A 17,559-nucleotide genomic window follows, 5' to 3' on the forward strand; every position below is an offset into this window, starting at 1 on the left:
TGGAAATCAGAACTGTAAAATACATTAGCTAACATTATTTGGGGATATGTAGTACCTGCTTTGCCTGTCTGGATTCTCGATACAGATGTGCTGTGCTGGAACTGTTTTCCAATGCAGTGCTTTTTCCACCATTGCCTCCGCATCCATTAATCCAAATCCATAAAGGTGACTCACTGCAAACAAGAAATGCTAGCTGTTAGTAACTCGCTGAAATGTAGATCCCTTTTGAATTGAAGGGTCACACCTAATATCAACAGGAATCTTCCCAATAAACACCCCAATTCATATCCCCAGTGTCTTATTCGTTTTTTTTAGTGGAATGCTTATAAGCAGTTATAGGTACCACTCACAGGACTGAGGTATTGAATAATTAGGATGATGGCCTTGCCAATAGATCTGGTTATAAAACACGCTTGTTTCTTTGTAAGAATTTTCTAAAATAAATGTCAAATTATAACAATAATTAATAGTAAAGATGGTAGTCACTCACATCACCAATATTGTAAGTTTAATTTCAAATATCAGAATTGAAGTTGTGTTCTCTTCAGAAGTCAACAGAGTCTGATTAGGATCAAGAAACTACAAATGCTGGTTTACAAAAGCCACAAAGTGCAGATAGACACAAAATGCTGGAGTAACTCAGCGGGACAGGCAGCATCTCTGGAGAGAAGGAAGTTTCAGGTCGAGACCCTGCTTCAGACTGATCTCAGACTCATCAGTCACCAATTCCTTCCTTCCAGAGATGCTGCAGAAACGCTGAGTTGCTGCAGCATTTTGTGTCTATCTGCAGTTTATACCAGCATCTGCGTTAACTTCCTGCACAAAGTGCGGTGCAGGCAAGTAACTCAGCAAGGTCCGGTTGCATTTCGGGAGAAAATGGATATGTGATGTTTCGAATCTGGTCCTTTCTTCAATTTTGGGGTCGGGATTCTTCTTCAGCCACCTCTCCCTCTCCCCATTAACCTACTTTCCTTCCTCTAGCTTCACAATTCGTAACTCTTCAATCCTTTTGTCTCGCACCTTTTGACTTTTCACCTGTCTAACATTTATCTATCAAAAAACCCTCCTCATCTGTATAAACCTATTACCACCATCTCTCTTTCAACTTTCTTTCTCCCTCCCCAACAATCAGTCTGAGGAAGGATCAATAAGTAGAAATTGAAAAGCCCAACAAATAAAAGTGTTTTAATTAACACAGTTCAAGCATGTTATATGTAGAATGAGCTTCATGCTCCTGACCCATTTTCACAAAAAAAACCTCCCAATGTTTAAATTGAAAGCTCTCCATGTGCTTGTGAATAGCCTATTCACTGTGTGAGAGATTCTGCTCAATGTGTATAATTGCTGAACCAAAAGACCCCTTGGGAGAACTGCATATTTCACTTTACCATGGCTGACCATTTAGAACAGTTTTACCGGAATCTCTCCCAATTTGTCCAAGGTGGGCTTAACTGTAAATGCAGCTATACTTTCTTGATCAAATATTGTAAATTTAATACTGAATTGAGTAGATATCATCTGTGGCTTTTATTGATTCAGTTAAAAAACACATTACTACCCACTGATCACTTAAACCATGCTTATTTTCCCATTACTAACCAAGTTTTCATTAAACATTTGATTTGAAACTGTACCATGGAGCTTTTTCCAAGATGTCAGTCTTTGCTTCTGGAACTGATGCGCTACAATGTTTAAATGTATTCTACATTCTGTGTCTCTCCCTTTGTTTTACCCATTGCACGAGTTTGGCTTGATTGTATTCATTTATAGTATTTCTAATCTGATTTGAATCACTAACATGCAAAACAAACATTTTCACTGTTCTGCAGCACAGGTGATAATAATAAAAAAATCTAAATCCAAACTTATTTGAACAACAGATTCTAGAGGTGATATAGACGGAAGCATTTTAATTGTTTTGCTGATAGAAAAATAGAAACATAGAAAATAGGTGCAGGAGTAGGCCATTCGGCCCTTCGAGCCTGCACCACAATTCAATATGATCATGGCTGATCATCCAACTCAGTATCCCGTACCTTGCCTTCTCTCCATACCCCCTGATCCCTTTAGCCACAAGGGCCACATCTAACTCCCTCTTAAATCTAGCCAATGAACTGGCCTCAACTACCTTCTGTGGCAGAGAATTCCACAGATTCACCACTCTCTGTGTAAAAAATGATTTTCTCATCTCGGTCCTAAAAGACTTCCCTCTTATCCTTAAACTGTGTCCCCTTGTTCTGGACTGCCCCAACATCGGGAATAATCTTCTTGCATCTAGCCTGTCCAACCCCTTAAAAATTTTGTAAATTTCTATAAGATCCAAAGATATTGATACAAATAATAGTATGCCCTTTCAGAGAATTGAGTTGAATATTACAATTCTACTATTAAGTTCAATATTACCAGAAATAGGAAAACAAAACACCCCACAAAGAAAAGTCTAGATACAAAAATAAGAAGACAGCTATTTTTGGGTGTAATCCAGAGAATGAGGGAAAGTGATGTATTTTGTGTGGGATTTCCCAGAAGAATTTTTTATAGAGGTAAACAAAATCATGAGACGAATAGATCAGATAGATGCACAGAGTTTTCTGCCCAGAGTAGGGAAATTGAGGACCAGAGGACATAGGTTCAAGGTGAAGGGGAAAAGATTAAATAGGAATCCGAGAGATAACTTTTTCACACAAAGGGTGGTGGGTGTATGGAACAAGCTGCCAGTGGAGGTAGTTGAGGCTGGGACTATCCCATCGTTTAAAAAACAGTTAGATAGGTACATGGATAGGACACGTTTGGAGGGATATGGACCAAGCCCAGGCAGGTGGGACTAGTGTAGCTGGGACATTGTTGGCCGGTGTGTGCGAGTTGGGCCGAAGGGCCTGTTTCCACACAGTATCACTATGACTCTAATTTTATACATCGATAAGTCAATTGGTGCCAATTTGAAGTGGATTTCAGATTTTTTTTCCAGACTGAAAAGATCCTAGATTAATTTAGTTTAGAAATACAGCGTAGAAATAGGTTCTTCGGCCCATCGTGTCAACGCCGACCAACAATCACTAGTTCGCAAGCACACCAACACTTCTACTTTTGTAGAAGGCTTAGGATGTTCGGCATGTCCCCTACAACTCTCACCGTCTTCTACAGATACACCATAGAAAGCATTTTATCAGGATGCATCACAGCTTGATTTGGAAACGGCTCTATCCAAGAGCGCAAGAAATTGTAAGGAATTGTGGACACAGGCAAGACCATCTCACAAGCCACCCTCCCTTCTATTGACTCAATTTATTGACTCAGCCAGCAGTCTATTGACTCAGCCAGCAGCATAATGAAGGATGAATCACACACTGGCCACTCCCTCTTCTCTCCTCTCCCATCAGGCAAAAGGGATAGAAGTGTGAAAACACATACCTCCAGATTCAGGAACAGTTTCTTCCCAGCTGTTATCAGGCAACTGAATCATCTTAACCCTACCAGAGCAGTACTGAACTACTATCTACCCCTTTTGGTGATCCTCGGACTATCCTTGATCGGATTTTGCTGGCTTTACCTTGCACTAAACGTTATTCCCTTATTGTGTATCGATACACTGTAAATGGCTCGATTGTAATCATGTATTGTCTTTCTGCTGACTGGATAGCACACAAAACCTTCTCACTGTACCTCGGCACACGTGATAATAAACTAAACTGTAAACTGTATCCTGCACTCAAGGGACAAACCTACATCTCTTTCGAATGTGGGAGGAAACCGGAGCACCCAGAGAAAACCCACGTGGTCACAGGGAGAACATGCAGACTCCGTACAGATTGACACATAGGCAGGATTGAACCTGGGTCTCTGGTGCTGTAAGGCAGCAACTCTACCACTGCATTATTGTGCCACTCACAATTGAAAACACCAGAAGATTAGCAATTAAAATGCAAATGTCAGGATTAATGACATACCAGAAATAGCATTTCATCACAAACTATAGATAGCAGCTTTGAAGTGCTTTTCTCATATACTATTAGCAGACACAAAATGCAGCATATCAGGAGCCAAAGCTGCCATTGGGCAAGGCTCCTAGGCAGCTGATGTTTGGCTGACTGAAAGAAATAAACTTCAAAGGTTCCATTTTCAAGGATTTGGCCTCCAGCTGCAAGTATGCACAGCCAAGCCATAAAAAAACTATTTAGTAAAATCTCCCCATGTTACTGGGATAAAAGGTTGTTCCTTGTAACCATATAGTTTGGATCTGATGCTATTTGCCTTATTTCTTTCAAATATTCAGGAAACACTAGTCATTGCACTACACTGAGTGCAGGATTGTCGATTAAAATAATGTGGCGGCACCTTCTAAGCAGAGAGTGCATTGCCAACTTCGACATACAACCCTTGCACCACAGATGAACCTTTCCAAATAGGAATCACAATAGCAAGTCAGCAGTATTTGTACATTCAAGAGCAAGACGAGGATAAAAGTATCAAGGAGTTAGTCATACAGCGTGGAAACAGGCCCTTCGGCCCAACTTACCCATGCCACCCAACATGTCCCATCTGCCTTCTGGGCAGGAGCCTTGCCCCACCTGCTCACACTGGGTCCATAACCCCTCTAAATATGTCCTATCCATGTACCTGTCCAATTGTCTCTTAAATGTTATAATAGTCGCTGCCTCAACTACATTCTCTGGCAGCTCGTTCTACACACCCACCACCCTTTGTGTAAAAAAAAAAAAAAGTTACCCCTCAGATTCCTATTAAATCTTTTCTCCCTCACCTTAAACCTATCTCTGGTTCTCGATTCCCCTACTCTGGGCAAAAGACTGTGCATTTACCCAATCTATTTCTCGCATAATATTGTACACCTCTATATGATCACTCCTCATCCTCCTTTGCTTTAATGAATATAATCCTGGCCTGCTCAACCTTTCTCTATAGATCAGGCCCTCGAGTCCTGATAATATTCTTGTAAATTTCTCTTCACCTTTTCTGGCTTGACACATTTCCTGCAGCATGGTGACCAACATATGGGTCCTTGATATCTTTCATGCTGTGAGCACAGGTCAGAAATAACAGCCCTTGCAGTTTTTTAACATCAGTTTTGCACTCAGGACTGTAAATTCAAACTTCTGGAAGTCGTAGAAGATTGAATTTTAATTTGATCAACAGAAGAATTAGTTTTCACCACTGACAATAATCTGAATTAGAAAATGGAAAGTGCTGCAATGGGTTAGCAGCCATTGGCATGCATGAATCCCAAAACTAATTTGAACCAACAGCAATGAACTCTCAAGAGTAAATTCAACTATGAATCATTGAATCATGGCACCAGTTTCAACCAAGAAGACCACCAAGGCAGGTAAGAATAGTGTTCTTATATTGAGGTATGATCTTGGCACATTCTACCTTGGACATGGTTTAGGAATGCTTGACGTCAATGGGACCAACAGCTATAAATACATTCCTTTAGCCAACACACAAACCTGGTCAATATAAACAGGAGCCATGTCTTGTTTACAATACGAGGTTATGTTGTCCAAACTATACCACTGCCATATTGCTCAAATTTATAACAACTGCTGACCGAAGGCAGCGCAGCTGGTAATGGTCCCTCCAACAATTTGAGCATGATTTCTACTTAATCGAGAAAATTCCTAATCCCATGCAGCCGAATCAGGCCAATTGTGTAATTTGCAGCTGCCACTAGTCCAATGTGTTCACTATAATGGAATGTAGGAAGTTATTCGAAGGCGAAATTTGTATCATCTCCATGTAACAAAGTATTTGTTTTGCAAAGGAAATAAAGGGACCCATATTTCAATCGCTACTGATCTAATTTAATGTGACAACAATAAGAGCAGTGCATTTTATGTCATCTCAAGCTGCAAATGGAAGCTTATGCTTACTGCTTGTAACTAAAGAGGTATCCCTGCATGGCACCTCAAGATGAACAATAGTATAATTTGAAGCTTTGCATGGGCAAAGGAAACAATTCATTTTGTTAAAATGGGACATTTTACTTTAACTGTGTGAAGTTCTTAAACAGTTGGGAAAAAAATCCACATGCCATGTACCTCTATACCCTGCACCATTGGTCTTCCAATCTGGAGCATTCAGATGGCCAGAGCGTGATGTCTTGACAATAATGTGTTGCACATCTCTCCAATTTAGGTTGGAGCTGAAAAAAAAAATTACTTCAATTTTAAACACACCTTCAATATTCAGTCTGACCTCAAAACACCAAATCAGAATGTAGTCCTCAATACTTTCACTAATTCAGGTCTATTACACAACCTACTTTCTTCACTTAAAAGGCAGCATTCAAGAACAATTTCAGAGACACGAATAATGAAACCCCTGTTGCTCCAATTACTTATAATCTTAACTAAACTGACACTTTAAATTCAATTGCGAAGGAAAGCTCACAATTGCCCTACTGGGACCTTTGTTATTATCAGCTATATTCATTGCCAGTTAAATTCATCTTAAAATAGATTGGGCTGCTTATCGATTTAAAAAAATCTCTTTTAGGCTGCTTATTGACTAAGAAAACACTGTTCGGCAGTTTATTGACAAATATAAAACACCTTTGGACTGCGTATTGATGAATAAAACCACTTTTGGGCTGTTTATTGACAAATAAAACACTTTTGTGAAAGTCATTTTTTGAAGTAAGCTCACCAATTTAATGGAAAGCTATTTCACAGCTATCTCGATGACAATAACCACTCTTATTACTGAGCAACAAAAATAAAATGCTCAAGCAGCTTGGTTAACAATATTCCTTTCTGTCGAGGATCTGATCCATTAAATCTTTCACCATGAAAGCACATAATACAAAGGTCGCCATAGACTTAGGAACAAAGTTGGCTGTGGAGTTTTGTCCCCCATTTCATCAACTGTTTAATTTGAATAGACCATCTTCTGTATTATTTTATTTGCGAGCAATATCACTTTCCATAAAAGTATAAATTCTCATTAGGCATTGGCCTTGGTTTACTGAAATAATCATAAACTGGAGGAGTAGATATTGTCAACAAGCTATTGTATGACAATTAAACACGTTTATCTCAAACCAAACTGATTGGGAATCGCGTCAAGTTCTGATGAGGCAATGAATAGTCTATTTCCAATTTATTAATATATTAAGATGAAGGGGTTAATAAATAAAGAGAGGGCATGATAAAATACCTTAGAAGTTGAATTTCAGAATTTATGCTTGTCAGCTGATTTGACAGGCATGGTTAGAAATCATAAGGTTATAAGAGTATAATGTATCACAAGAGACTGTTAATCCAAGATAAAGCTCATGGAATTTGATATAATTTGTTAAATTTACTGGAAAATGTGTTAAATGCTGAGAAACCGAATAAGAAAAAGGAGTAAATGTTCCATCGACAGATCATGAATTGGGCTACACCACATGCATTTGTGTGGGCAGTTGGGATAGATAGAATCAACAGATTTAAAAACATAAGCAGATGGACATGAGGTAATGCATCTATATTCACCAAAAACTCAGATAGGTTGCATTGGAAAATGGTTCAGACTGTCTACCCTATCTATGCCCTCTCATCATTTTATGCACTTCCGTCATGTCTTCCCTCAGGTTCCAATGCTCTAGAGAAAACAATCCAAGTTTGTGAGATGCTGCCCGACCCGCTGAGTTACTGCAGCATTCATTAACTATCCAAGTTTGTCTAACCTCACCTTGCAGCTAGTACCCTCTAATCCGGGCAGTATTATCAAATATCTATGTGCCTTCGATACATTAGGAGTGACTAAATAACCAGATACCAAATGAAAAGTAGCATCCCTAATGGGTACAATCAATCAAATAATAATTGAGATGTAACAGAATTTCCTTTGAAACGTATCAAAATATAATTTTTTTTAAACAAATAAATTCAAGTGCTGCATAAAATTGGAGAAAGCAAGTCTAGAAAGAAGGCCACATTGTTGCAATCATGCACTTCAAGCTACTGAACAATATCTGCAATCTCCAATCAGCCACTATTTAATAATGCCTGCATGCCAAGTATATGTGGATTTTTATTTTACACCTGCCTTTCTTACTTAAATAAAAGTATTTGAATGCAGCCAGGATAGGCTGATATCATTAGTCATAACTTGATGAGCTGAGCATACATGATATTCTATATTACTTTCACAAATGAAAAGCCACAATTACTAATGCATTCCAAAGTACAAGTTACAACACAGTTTGGGAAATAAAGGGTTGGGTAGAAAAAGAGCTGTACTCATAAAAGATGTACTCATAATCATTTAACTAAAATAACTAACTTAAAGCATCCATTTGTTGCGATTCACATTTCATTTATTTTAGCTAGGAAAATAGGAACACAAACCTTCCAGTGAATGACGCCACTAAGCATTCAGCTAAGATAGACTGTCAACACGAGTGCGAACACATTAGGCTATTTCAAATCTACACACCGTGTATTTTGCATCTTGTTGGCTTTGTAAAGGGCCTGTCCAACTTTCACGACTTAATTCAGACCTTTTTTACTTGTGGACATTTTTCATCTGGCTAGAAAAATGACCCGACCTACTTGATGCCACGAGTTCCTACGGCTAGCATTACGGCCTGCTTCGACCTACCTACAACATCCTATGACCATGCTGCGAGTACGAGTCAAGGGCAAACTCGGCAGAGGTCGTGAATTAGGTCGTGAAAGTGGGACAAGCCCTAAAGGAAATTATAGCTTTTGCTAGAAAAAGTTAACATGATGAACTATGACTGTGAAAAAAATCTTCAATAACACCAAATAGTATGTTGGGTGGATGGGTTTGTGGTTTCCAGCTGTGTTTAGATGGGAGCAGCTGCATTGTAAAATATAAATTTACAACAGCAAGAGTCATTACGAACAAGGTCAAATGCACAGTTGGAATAAAAATGCCAAGAACTAATCTCAGCCTCTACTTCCTTAGAAGATTGAGATTTGGTATGTTGACAAAAGCTTTCTTGGTATGGGGTAGAGGAATATTGACTGGTTACATCACAGACTGGTTCAGCAATTCAAATGCCCAGGAATGAAGATTACTACAATTTGTGGACACCACGCGGTCCACCGTGGGTACTGCTCTCCCCACCATCTAAAGAGATCTACAGTGTTATTGGGGATCCACACCTCCCTGGCCACACTCTCATCTCTTTCCTAATATTGGGAAGAGGTTATATAAAAGTCTGAAAACTGTGACCTACAGATTCAAGAACAACTTCTTCCCAAGAAGTTTCAGGCTCTTGAACACTACAAAACATTCAACTGTAAATTATCATTTTGTATATATGGTGGGCAGATACAAAATGCTGGAGAAACTCAACGGGTGAGGCAGCATCTATGGAGAGAAGAAATTGGCGATGTTTCGGGTCGAGACTTCAGGGTCTCAACCTGAAACGTCACCAATACCTTCTCTCCATAGATGGTGCCTCACCCGCTGAGTTTCTCCAGCATTTTGCGTCTATCTTCGATAGAGTCCATTTAGAAAATTTGGCCCCGTTTACCTTCTGATTGGACTGATGCCCAGCAAATTCACTACTACTAGTCCTGTTTGGTAAATAACCAAATTGCAAGAGCAAAATTGATTCACTAACATTCGCACCAGCTTCCTAAGAGTATCCTTCATTAACATGAAAGCTTAAAAGTTGTGCCAGGCATGTCCTTATTGGGCTTTTTCTTCAGCTAACATTTTGTATATTTGGACAGTGGTGACCAAAATGAATATACCCATGCAAAATGAAGATATCTACGCAATCAGCCAATACCATTCAGAATCTAGTTTATAAAAACATTTTAGACATGACGCAACCCATCTCGTGAGAATGATTTAGATGTAGGTATTTAAAATTTATCCAATTAAGACAAATGGGCTGAGCTTGTCAGTATTCATTAGGATCGCAGAGGGAGTATTTATCGCAGGTCATTGTCCAACAAATTGGAGCTTACTTTGCTTCCAGTGCCAGCGCGATGATTCCTGCAGCCATCGGTGCTGAGGCAGAGGTTCCTGTGTGGCTATCCGTACATCGCTGCCTGAGGTCAGTGGTGATCTGAAACAAGAAAGAGATTCATTACTCCTGAGAAGCTGGATAGACCGGGTTTACACAGAAACAAAGAAAATAGGTGCACGAGTAGGCCATTCGGCCGTTCGAGCCAGTACCGCCATTCAATATGATCATTGCTGATCACCCTAAATCAGTACCCAGTTTCTGCTTTCTCCCCATACCCCTCGATTCCGTTAGCTCCAAGAGCTGTATCTAACTCTCTCTTGCAAACATCCAGTGAATTGGCCTCCACTGTCTTCTGTGGCAGAGAATTCCACAGATTCACAACTCTCTAGGTGAAAAGATTTGCGATGAAAATTGTTTTTCATGGATTCCACTGTCTTCTGTGGCAGAGAATTCCACAGATTCACAACTCTCTAGGTGAAAAGATTTTACTTTCTCTATGCGATGAAAATTGTTTTTTTCTCATGGAGCACAGGCGGCCACCGGGGACGGGCTCCCGACATAGACGTTTCAAAGTTACCTACCTGACCTCCGGAGCGTTGCATCGAGGATGGTGCGGAGAGCTAGAACAACACCGAGGAGTCCTGGGGCGCCTTGCAGAGGAAACAGTCTTTCCTGCGGCTGGAAGTCTGATATCCAAAACTAAACGTCCCGCAGCCCCGACGTCGGACAAGGGCGGTTACATCGGAGCTGCAACTGTGGAGGGCTTGGGGAGACCCTGACCACGGGGATCTGGAGGAAAGGACCCTTTGCCTTCCCACACAGTGGGAAACTTTGGTTTGCTGCTGGATGTTTCTGTTGATTATAGTGTTGTCCTGTTTAGTAGGCTGTATGGGAATTCATTTCACTGTGCCATCTGGCACACGTGACAATTAAATCTATCTTGTATCTTGTATCTCTTGTATATCCAAAACTAAAAGACAAGGGATTAGGATAAGGGGCAAGAGATCTGTTGAAGGACCCTTTCCATTCAAGAGTTTGGCTGGAATCTGGAATACATTGTCTTAGAAGGTGGGGTACTCTCACAACATTCAAGTAGCATCCAGCCAAATACATGAATTAGCAAGGCACTAAAACTACAGATAAATGGGATTAATATAAAGAGCATCTCGATATTCAATATGGATGTAGTGGACTGAAGGACCTACTTCTGTGCTGCATTCTATTACCTGATTCTATGTGATGCAATTTGAATGAATTCTGATCCAATTGGGAAGTACACAAGTTTGGATGGCTTTGTCTGTATTGCTAATTAATTTTCTTTCCTTTAAAAAATATTTAAAGGAAATACTATTACACACAGTTGAGAACCAAACCACAAAGAGATGGGAGAAGCCTCTTAAGAGGTGGGAAAAAATATAAAACTGAAATGCATGGAATAATTTTAGCAATTAAACTCAGAGAAGATTCTCAACTAGTGTTGAAATACATGACAAACTGTTTGCTATCCAATTGAATCATATAATACAACCAGAGCAGAGAAAAATACCAGAGAGCAGAATATAGTTTTAAGAAAATATTGTTAGTACAGCTAGAAAAACGAATACCATTTTCAAATGGAATCCTGATTTAAAAGAGTGGAGCGATTGTATTGGATGACAGTAGATCTTTTTTCTGGGACTAACACACAGAGAATCGACACGCTGTGTTGCCACTTGCAAGACAATGCTGCTAACCAGGGTCAGAGTTCACAGTTAGGCCATTGTCTTAAACATTATTCCTCCCCCACCCTGTCCTTCTTCATACAACCCGACCCAAATATTTCCACCATTTTCAGTTTTATTCTAAGATTTCCACTATCTGCCGTATTTTGGTTCTACGCAAATCTATGCCAAGTATTAGTAAGTTGGCATCATTTGATGGCTTGTTGCTGAATACTCCCCAGAAAATACCGATAATTAGAAGGAAAACATCACGGCACACAAATTCTGGCATTTTCTTTTAAGTGTATATTTTAAATACGAAGCTAGTTAATAATCTGCATTGCTGAAATGAATGACTGTGGCTGAAGGCAGAAGTAACAATTTATTTCATGACTGGATTCAGTACTGAAGCTTGTTCGGGCCCATACGAACACGTGAATCAGGAACAGGGTTGGGCTGCTCAGCATCTGCAGCTTGCTCTGCTAGTCAATAAGATCATAATTGATCAGACTGCAATGTCACTTTTCCACCTTGTTCCAGTAACATTGTAACTCCTTACTAATCAAGAATCTATCACCACTGCCTCATAAATAGTCAAGGACTTTGCTTTCATTGCCCTTTGAGGAAGAGAGAAACATCTAAGAAACTGCACAAATCAATATGTCAAGAATTGAGAATGAATACAGGGCTTCAGTTATGTGGAGGGATGGAACTATTTGTATTTAATTTGTTCTTTTTTTAAACCAAAGGTGATTATGGGCAATTTTAATAGCATTTATTTCAATGGATTGATGATGTAAATAGAAGGGATCCATTGCAGGAGATAGCAACCAAAGAAAATAAATGTATGATAAGTAACTAGAGGGACGGTGAGGAGACTACTTTATAAGAGATCAGGAAACCGTTTCAGTAATAATTCTTAAATGGGAATTGTATATATAACTAACAAAAAAAATGGGATAGAGCTGAGAGTAAAACTAAGTGGGGAGCTCTTTCAAAGATTGGGAACGACGTGGTAAGCAGAATGGAAAGCCATTATGTTGCGTGATCCTCTGTTCAGTTTCTGCTATCAAATCCTGTCTAGAAACACAAAAGTTCATGAGAGTATTTTAATACATATAAAGCAAGAAAGAAAATTGCACTAAAGTAGCAATTCAGGATGGTTAAGAATATAAAGGACTCAAAAAAACAAAAAGAAAACAGGAAATGCTGGAGGTGCACAGCATAATGCTGCCTTTAGCCATCATTAAACATTAGAGCATCTGGTTCAGATGTAAACCTGCTGTGCACCAGAGTTCAAATTTATAAATCAATTTCCTTTGTTCCATTCTTTCTATAGCGTTCCTCTCAGTGGCAGAAAGGATTATTTTGTCGAGGTTGATGTAACTGCACCCAATCGCTTCACCCCAATGTTAGAGCTAAATACATTTTAACCACCTATACCAGAAAGCCTTGGGTCCAGCCTCCATCTGATTCATTGCCAAGTTATCTGGTCTTGGCAGCTGCAGTGCGCTTGTTGCTATAATTGACCAGCACAACTCCCAAAGGAGGGGATAATAATTTAATATCTATCCGGGGATAGTTTCTTTCCAGATGTTATCATTCTTTTCACCAAACTAGCATTTGAACCATCTTTTCACCATATAACCATATAACTACAGCAGAAACTAGATCTCGACCCTACAAGAGCAGTCCTGACTCATACCATAACCCTACCACATTGGCCTGAACCAATGAACCTGGACCACTAAGCTGTTTAACCACTCTGACTTTTCATATTACATAGTCTGTCCCTTAATTCTGAAGTAATGTCCTCTCGTTTGAATCTTCCCTATTCTCAAAGGGAAAAGCTTGTCCACATCAACTATGTCTAACCCTCTCATCATTTTAAAGACCTCTATCAAGTCCCCCCTTAACCTTCTGCGCTCCAGAGAATAAAGACCGAACTTATTCAACCTATCTCTGTAACTTAGTTGTTGAAACCCAGGCAATCCTGTATCTATATATTGTGGGCGGCTTGATCACAATCATCTATGGTCTTTCTGTAGACTGGATAACACGCATCAAAAAAGCTTATCACTGTACCTCAGTACACATGACACAAAACTAAACTATTTAGAACTTTTGCCTCCAATTGCTCTTTCATCGTAACCCTAAAGAGCAAGATTCAGAGAAGATCTATTGGTAAGGACCAGAAAAGACTATCTACAAAGTTAGTACTCAATACCTTTAAATGAAGTTGAAAATAAACCAAGTTGAGGAGAAAAGTATCAGTAACTTCTTTGCAGCATTCTGAATAAATTGTTTACAAAGAACAATCATTATAGAAGGATTTAGACTGTATGCTGAAACATATACAAAGACTTTGAATTTTATAACAATAGCCTTCGCCAAAGATCGCAACCCCCCCCCCCCCCCCCAAACTAAATTTGATTTCTTCATCTATAGAATAATGCAGATGCCGGACACCTCTTCAAAAACTCATCTGATGTGACCATGAAGAAAGATTAAATGTAGGTACAGTGCACAGATGAGATTTCACACAGTACTGCATTTCAACAAGAGCATGCTGTGGGGCTTCACACTGTGTGAAGAAAGGGTGACGATGCAAGTGAATGTTGCTGAATTATCATCTCTACAATTGAGCCTAGTTCCCACAAAGATGTGTGCTAATAATTACAGGCAATATGTGCAAATCAGCCAGCATTTGTGGACCAAATTCATTAACAATAACCTGCTGGGATCATCTCAAGAAAATTCTCATTCACACCAGCCAAGAAATCTGGTAGCATACTGGTGTCCAAAGCAGGCTTGATTAAGTGTTCTGTGAACGACTATTCAAAAAAATAAATGTACAGAGTCACTTTAAAATTGTACTCTTTGAAGACTATTTGTTGGCAATGAACAACAGGTGAAGGTTGCAAGCTTTCACTTGCTAGTGTACGTTGGGTTAGTGGAGTCTGGGCACGAATATACTAAGGACTTCACAATGAGCTTCTGCAACGCTTGCATCATAGCGCAGAAACGTCAGCTGGGTTATCAGACCTTCAAAACCATGCAATCAAACCCACTATTTTCCCACCTTCTACAACAATAAAAACTTTAAAAAGGTAAGCCGAAACAAAGTTTAAATGTTGCAATTTATCATCCATCCAGGAAATTAATATTTAATTCTTGAAAATCTCAAGAGAATACCCGAGACTTGGAAACCATATGTTCCTCCAAACCTCTCACATAATAGAAACATAGAAAATAGGTGCAGGAGTAGGCCATTCGGCCCATCGAGCCAGCACCACCATTCAATATGATCATGGCTGATCATCCAAAATCAGTGCCCCGTTCCTGCTTTTCCCCCCATGTCCCTTGGTTCCCTTAACCCTGATCTCATTCAGTGAGAGTCAGGAGGGCAATATGGATCAACTGGCATTACATGTATTTCTTGCCCATGTACAGTTAAAGCTACCAAAGGGAGGAGTAAAGAAAAATTGCACTTCTGCCCTTTCCAAGAAATTGATCAATATATTTCAATAAAGAATATTACTTTTAACATAACTATATATCATTAATGCATCTTGATCCAACCCACTACTGTCCCAGGCTCAACAATCCTGAAATTATTACCCTCTGCAGTCTGTTCCTAATCAAAAGCCCGAGACAATCTCACTACCAGCCAGGTCAGTCTCAGATCAAAACAATGCAGATGCTGGACATCTGAACGAAATAATGCTCAAAACTATCAGCAAATCAGGCAACACAGATGGAGATAATGTTTTTGCTTATAGACCATTTTACTGCTTCTGACAATGTCTTTGAAACATTTTCCATATCTCTTTGGATAGATGTTGCCTGACCTGCATAATATTTTCCAGAATTCAGTTTTAATTTCAGATTAATCTGACGTTGAACCACCCAGCAGGTTCCAAGTTCTAGTGTAGAATCACACTCTGTGCCCAAACCTGGCCCAATGTGGGTCTTCAAGATCAACTACGATTTATTTTCCAATGGCAGAGTATACATGTGTTCACTGTGCGGGTCAGGTGTCGAAAGCTAAAACTCATCCCAACCACTCTGTCCTCCTCTAGCCTTGAAGCTCATTAACAACAATATTATTGTGGAAAAACAGGAAACATCAATTCTCTACGATACAATTTGAGGAACTTTTAAAGGAGGAAGGATGGAGGATAGGGGGAAGTGATGAGAAGGAGACACGAAACTGTAACTGCTGGAATCTTGGCCAAAAAAATAATGTTGGAGGGACAGGTCAGGCAGCATCTGTACCCCGTTCCTGCTTTTTCCCTGGACAATCAATATTGCTGGACAATCAATATTTTGGGTCGGGACGCTTATCCAAGACTAGAGGGGAGAAAGAAGTGAGTAGAAGGATGGAAATTGTCACAATGGCTGGAGGAAACAAAGGGCAAGTGAAGGAATCTGATAAGGAAGAAAGACGAGGAGCAAAATGTAGAACCAGAGGGAGAGATGGTGGGTAGATGTGAATGGGGGGGGGGGGAGATAAGAGACCCAGAGGGGGCAGAGATTGATGGTGAGCAGGTGGAGGAGGGGATAGGAACTGGGCGACAGAAGACATGGGGAGAGTAGAAATAAAGTTGTGCATGAGACGACCTGGGACAAAACGGAAGGAATGTGAAGGGGTTAGGCATTTTGTTGAATTTGGGGAATTAAATGCTCATGCCATTAGTAAATTCAATGTTTATTTACTAGCTCTTCTTTCTACCCAGCTATCTCCCCTCTACACCAACATTCCATTAGCTTTCCTCACTGCCTGCTGTACCTGTAAGCCAACTTTCAGTGACCAGTGTACAAGGACGCCCAGGTCTCGCTGCACCTCCCCCTTACCTAACCTAATCCCATTGTGATAATAATCTGCCCCCTTGTTTTTGCCGCCAAAGTGGATAACCTCATATTTATCTATATTATACTGCATCGGCCACGCATCTGCCCACTCACTCAACCTGTCCAGGTCACCCTGCAACCTCCATCCTCTTCACACCTCACACTGCCACCCAGCTTTGTGTCATCCGCATACTTGCTGGTGTTGCTCCTAATTCCCTCTTCCAAATCATTAATATATATGGTAAACAGTTGCGGCCCGAACACCGAGCCTTGCGGCACTCCACTCGCTACTGCCTGCCATTCTGAAAAGGACCCGTTCACTCCTCTCTTTGCTTCCGGTCTGCCAACCAATTTTCTATCCATGTCAACACCCTAACCCCAATACCAAGTGCTCTAATTTTAGTCACCAGTCTCCCGTGCGGGACCTTATCAAAGGCTTTCTGAAAGTCTAGATACACTACACCCACTGGCACCCCTTCATCCATTTTACTTGTCACATCCTCAAAAAATTCCAGAAGATTTATCAAACAGGATTTCCTTTCCATAAATCCATGTTGACTTGGACTAATCCTTTTACTGCTATCCAAATGCCCCATTATTACTTACCTCCTTAATAATTGACTCCAGCATCTTTCCCACCACTGAAGTCAGGCTAACTGGTCTATAATTCCCCGTTTTCTCTCTCGCTCCTTCCTTGAAAAGTAGGATAACATTAGCTATCCTCCAATCCACAGGAACTGATCCTGAATCTATTGAACATTGGAAAATGATCACCAATGCGTCCACTATTTCTCAAGCCACCTCCCTGAGGACCTTGGGATGCAGACCATCAGGTCCAGGGGATTTATCATCCTTCAGTCCCATTAGCCTACCAATACTATTTCTCGCCTAATGAAAATTTCTTTCAGTTCCTCTACCCCTGTGGGTCGTCAGTGTACAGGAGGAAACCGGAGCACCCGGAGAAATCACACATGGTCACAGGGAGATAGTACAAACTCTGTACAGACAGCACCTGTAGTCAGGATCAAACCCGGGTCTCCTGCGCTGTAAAGC

At 40.2% G+C, this 17,559-nt stretch overlaps 1 protein-coding gene across 5 annotated transcripts in view; it reads right to left on the reverse strand.

The window, feature by feature from the left end:
- The window catches only part of pcsk5b (proprotein convertase subtilisin/kexin type 5b), a 299,623-nt gene that overhangs the window by 154,275 nt on the left and 127,789 nt on the right, over positions 1-17,559 (reverse strand). For all 5 annotated transcript variants that reach the window (XM_055633051.1, XM_055633052.1, XM_055633054.1 and 2 more), the window contains exons 9-11: positions 9,951-10,051; positions 6,057-6,160; positions 56-173 (exon numbers count right to left, since the gene is read on the reverse strand). In XM_055633051.1, coding sequence (XP_055489026.1) covers positions 56-173; positions 6,057-6,160; positions 9,951-10,051 — 323 coding nt within the window. The remainder of the gene's footprint in view (positions 1-55; positions 174-6,056; positions 6,161-9,950; positions 10,052-17,559) is intronic.

The sequence above is a fragment of the Leucoraja erinacea genome, chromosome 3, assembly GCF_028641065.1.
Source record: "Leucoraja erinacea ecotype New England chromosome 3, Leri_hhj_1, whole genome shotgun sequence".
Lineage (NCBI taxonomy): Eukaryota > Metazoa > Chordata > Chondrichthyes > Rajiformes > Rajidae > Leucoraja > Leucoraja erinaceus.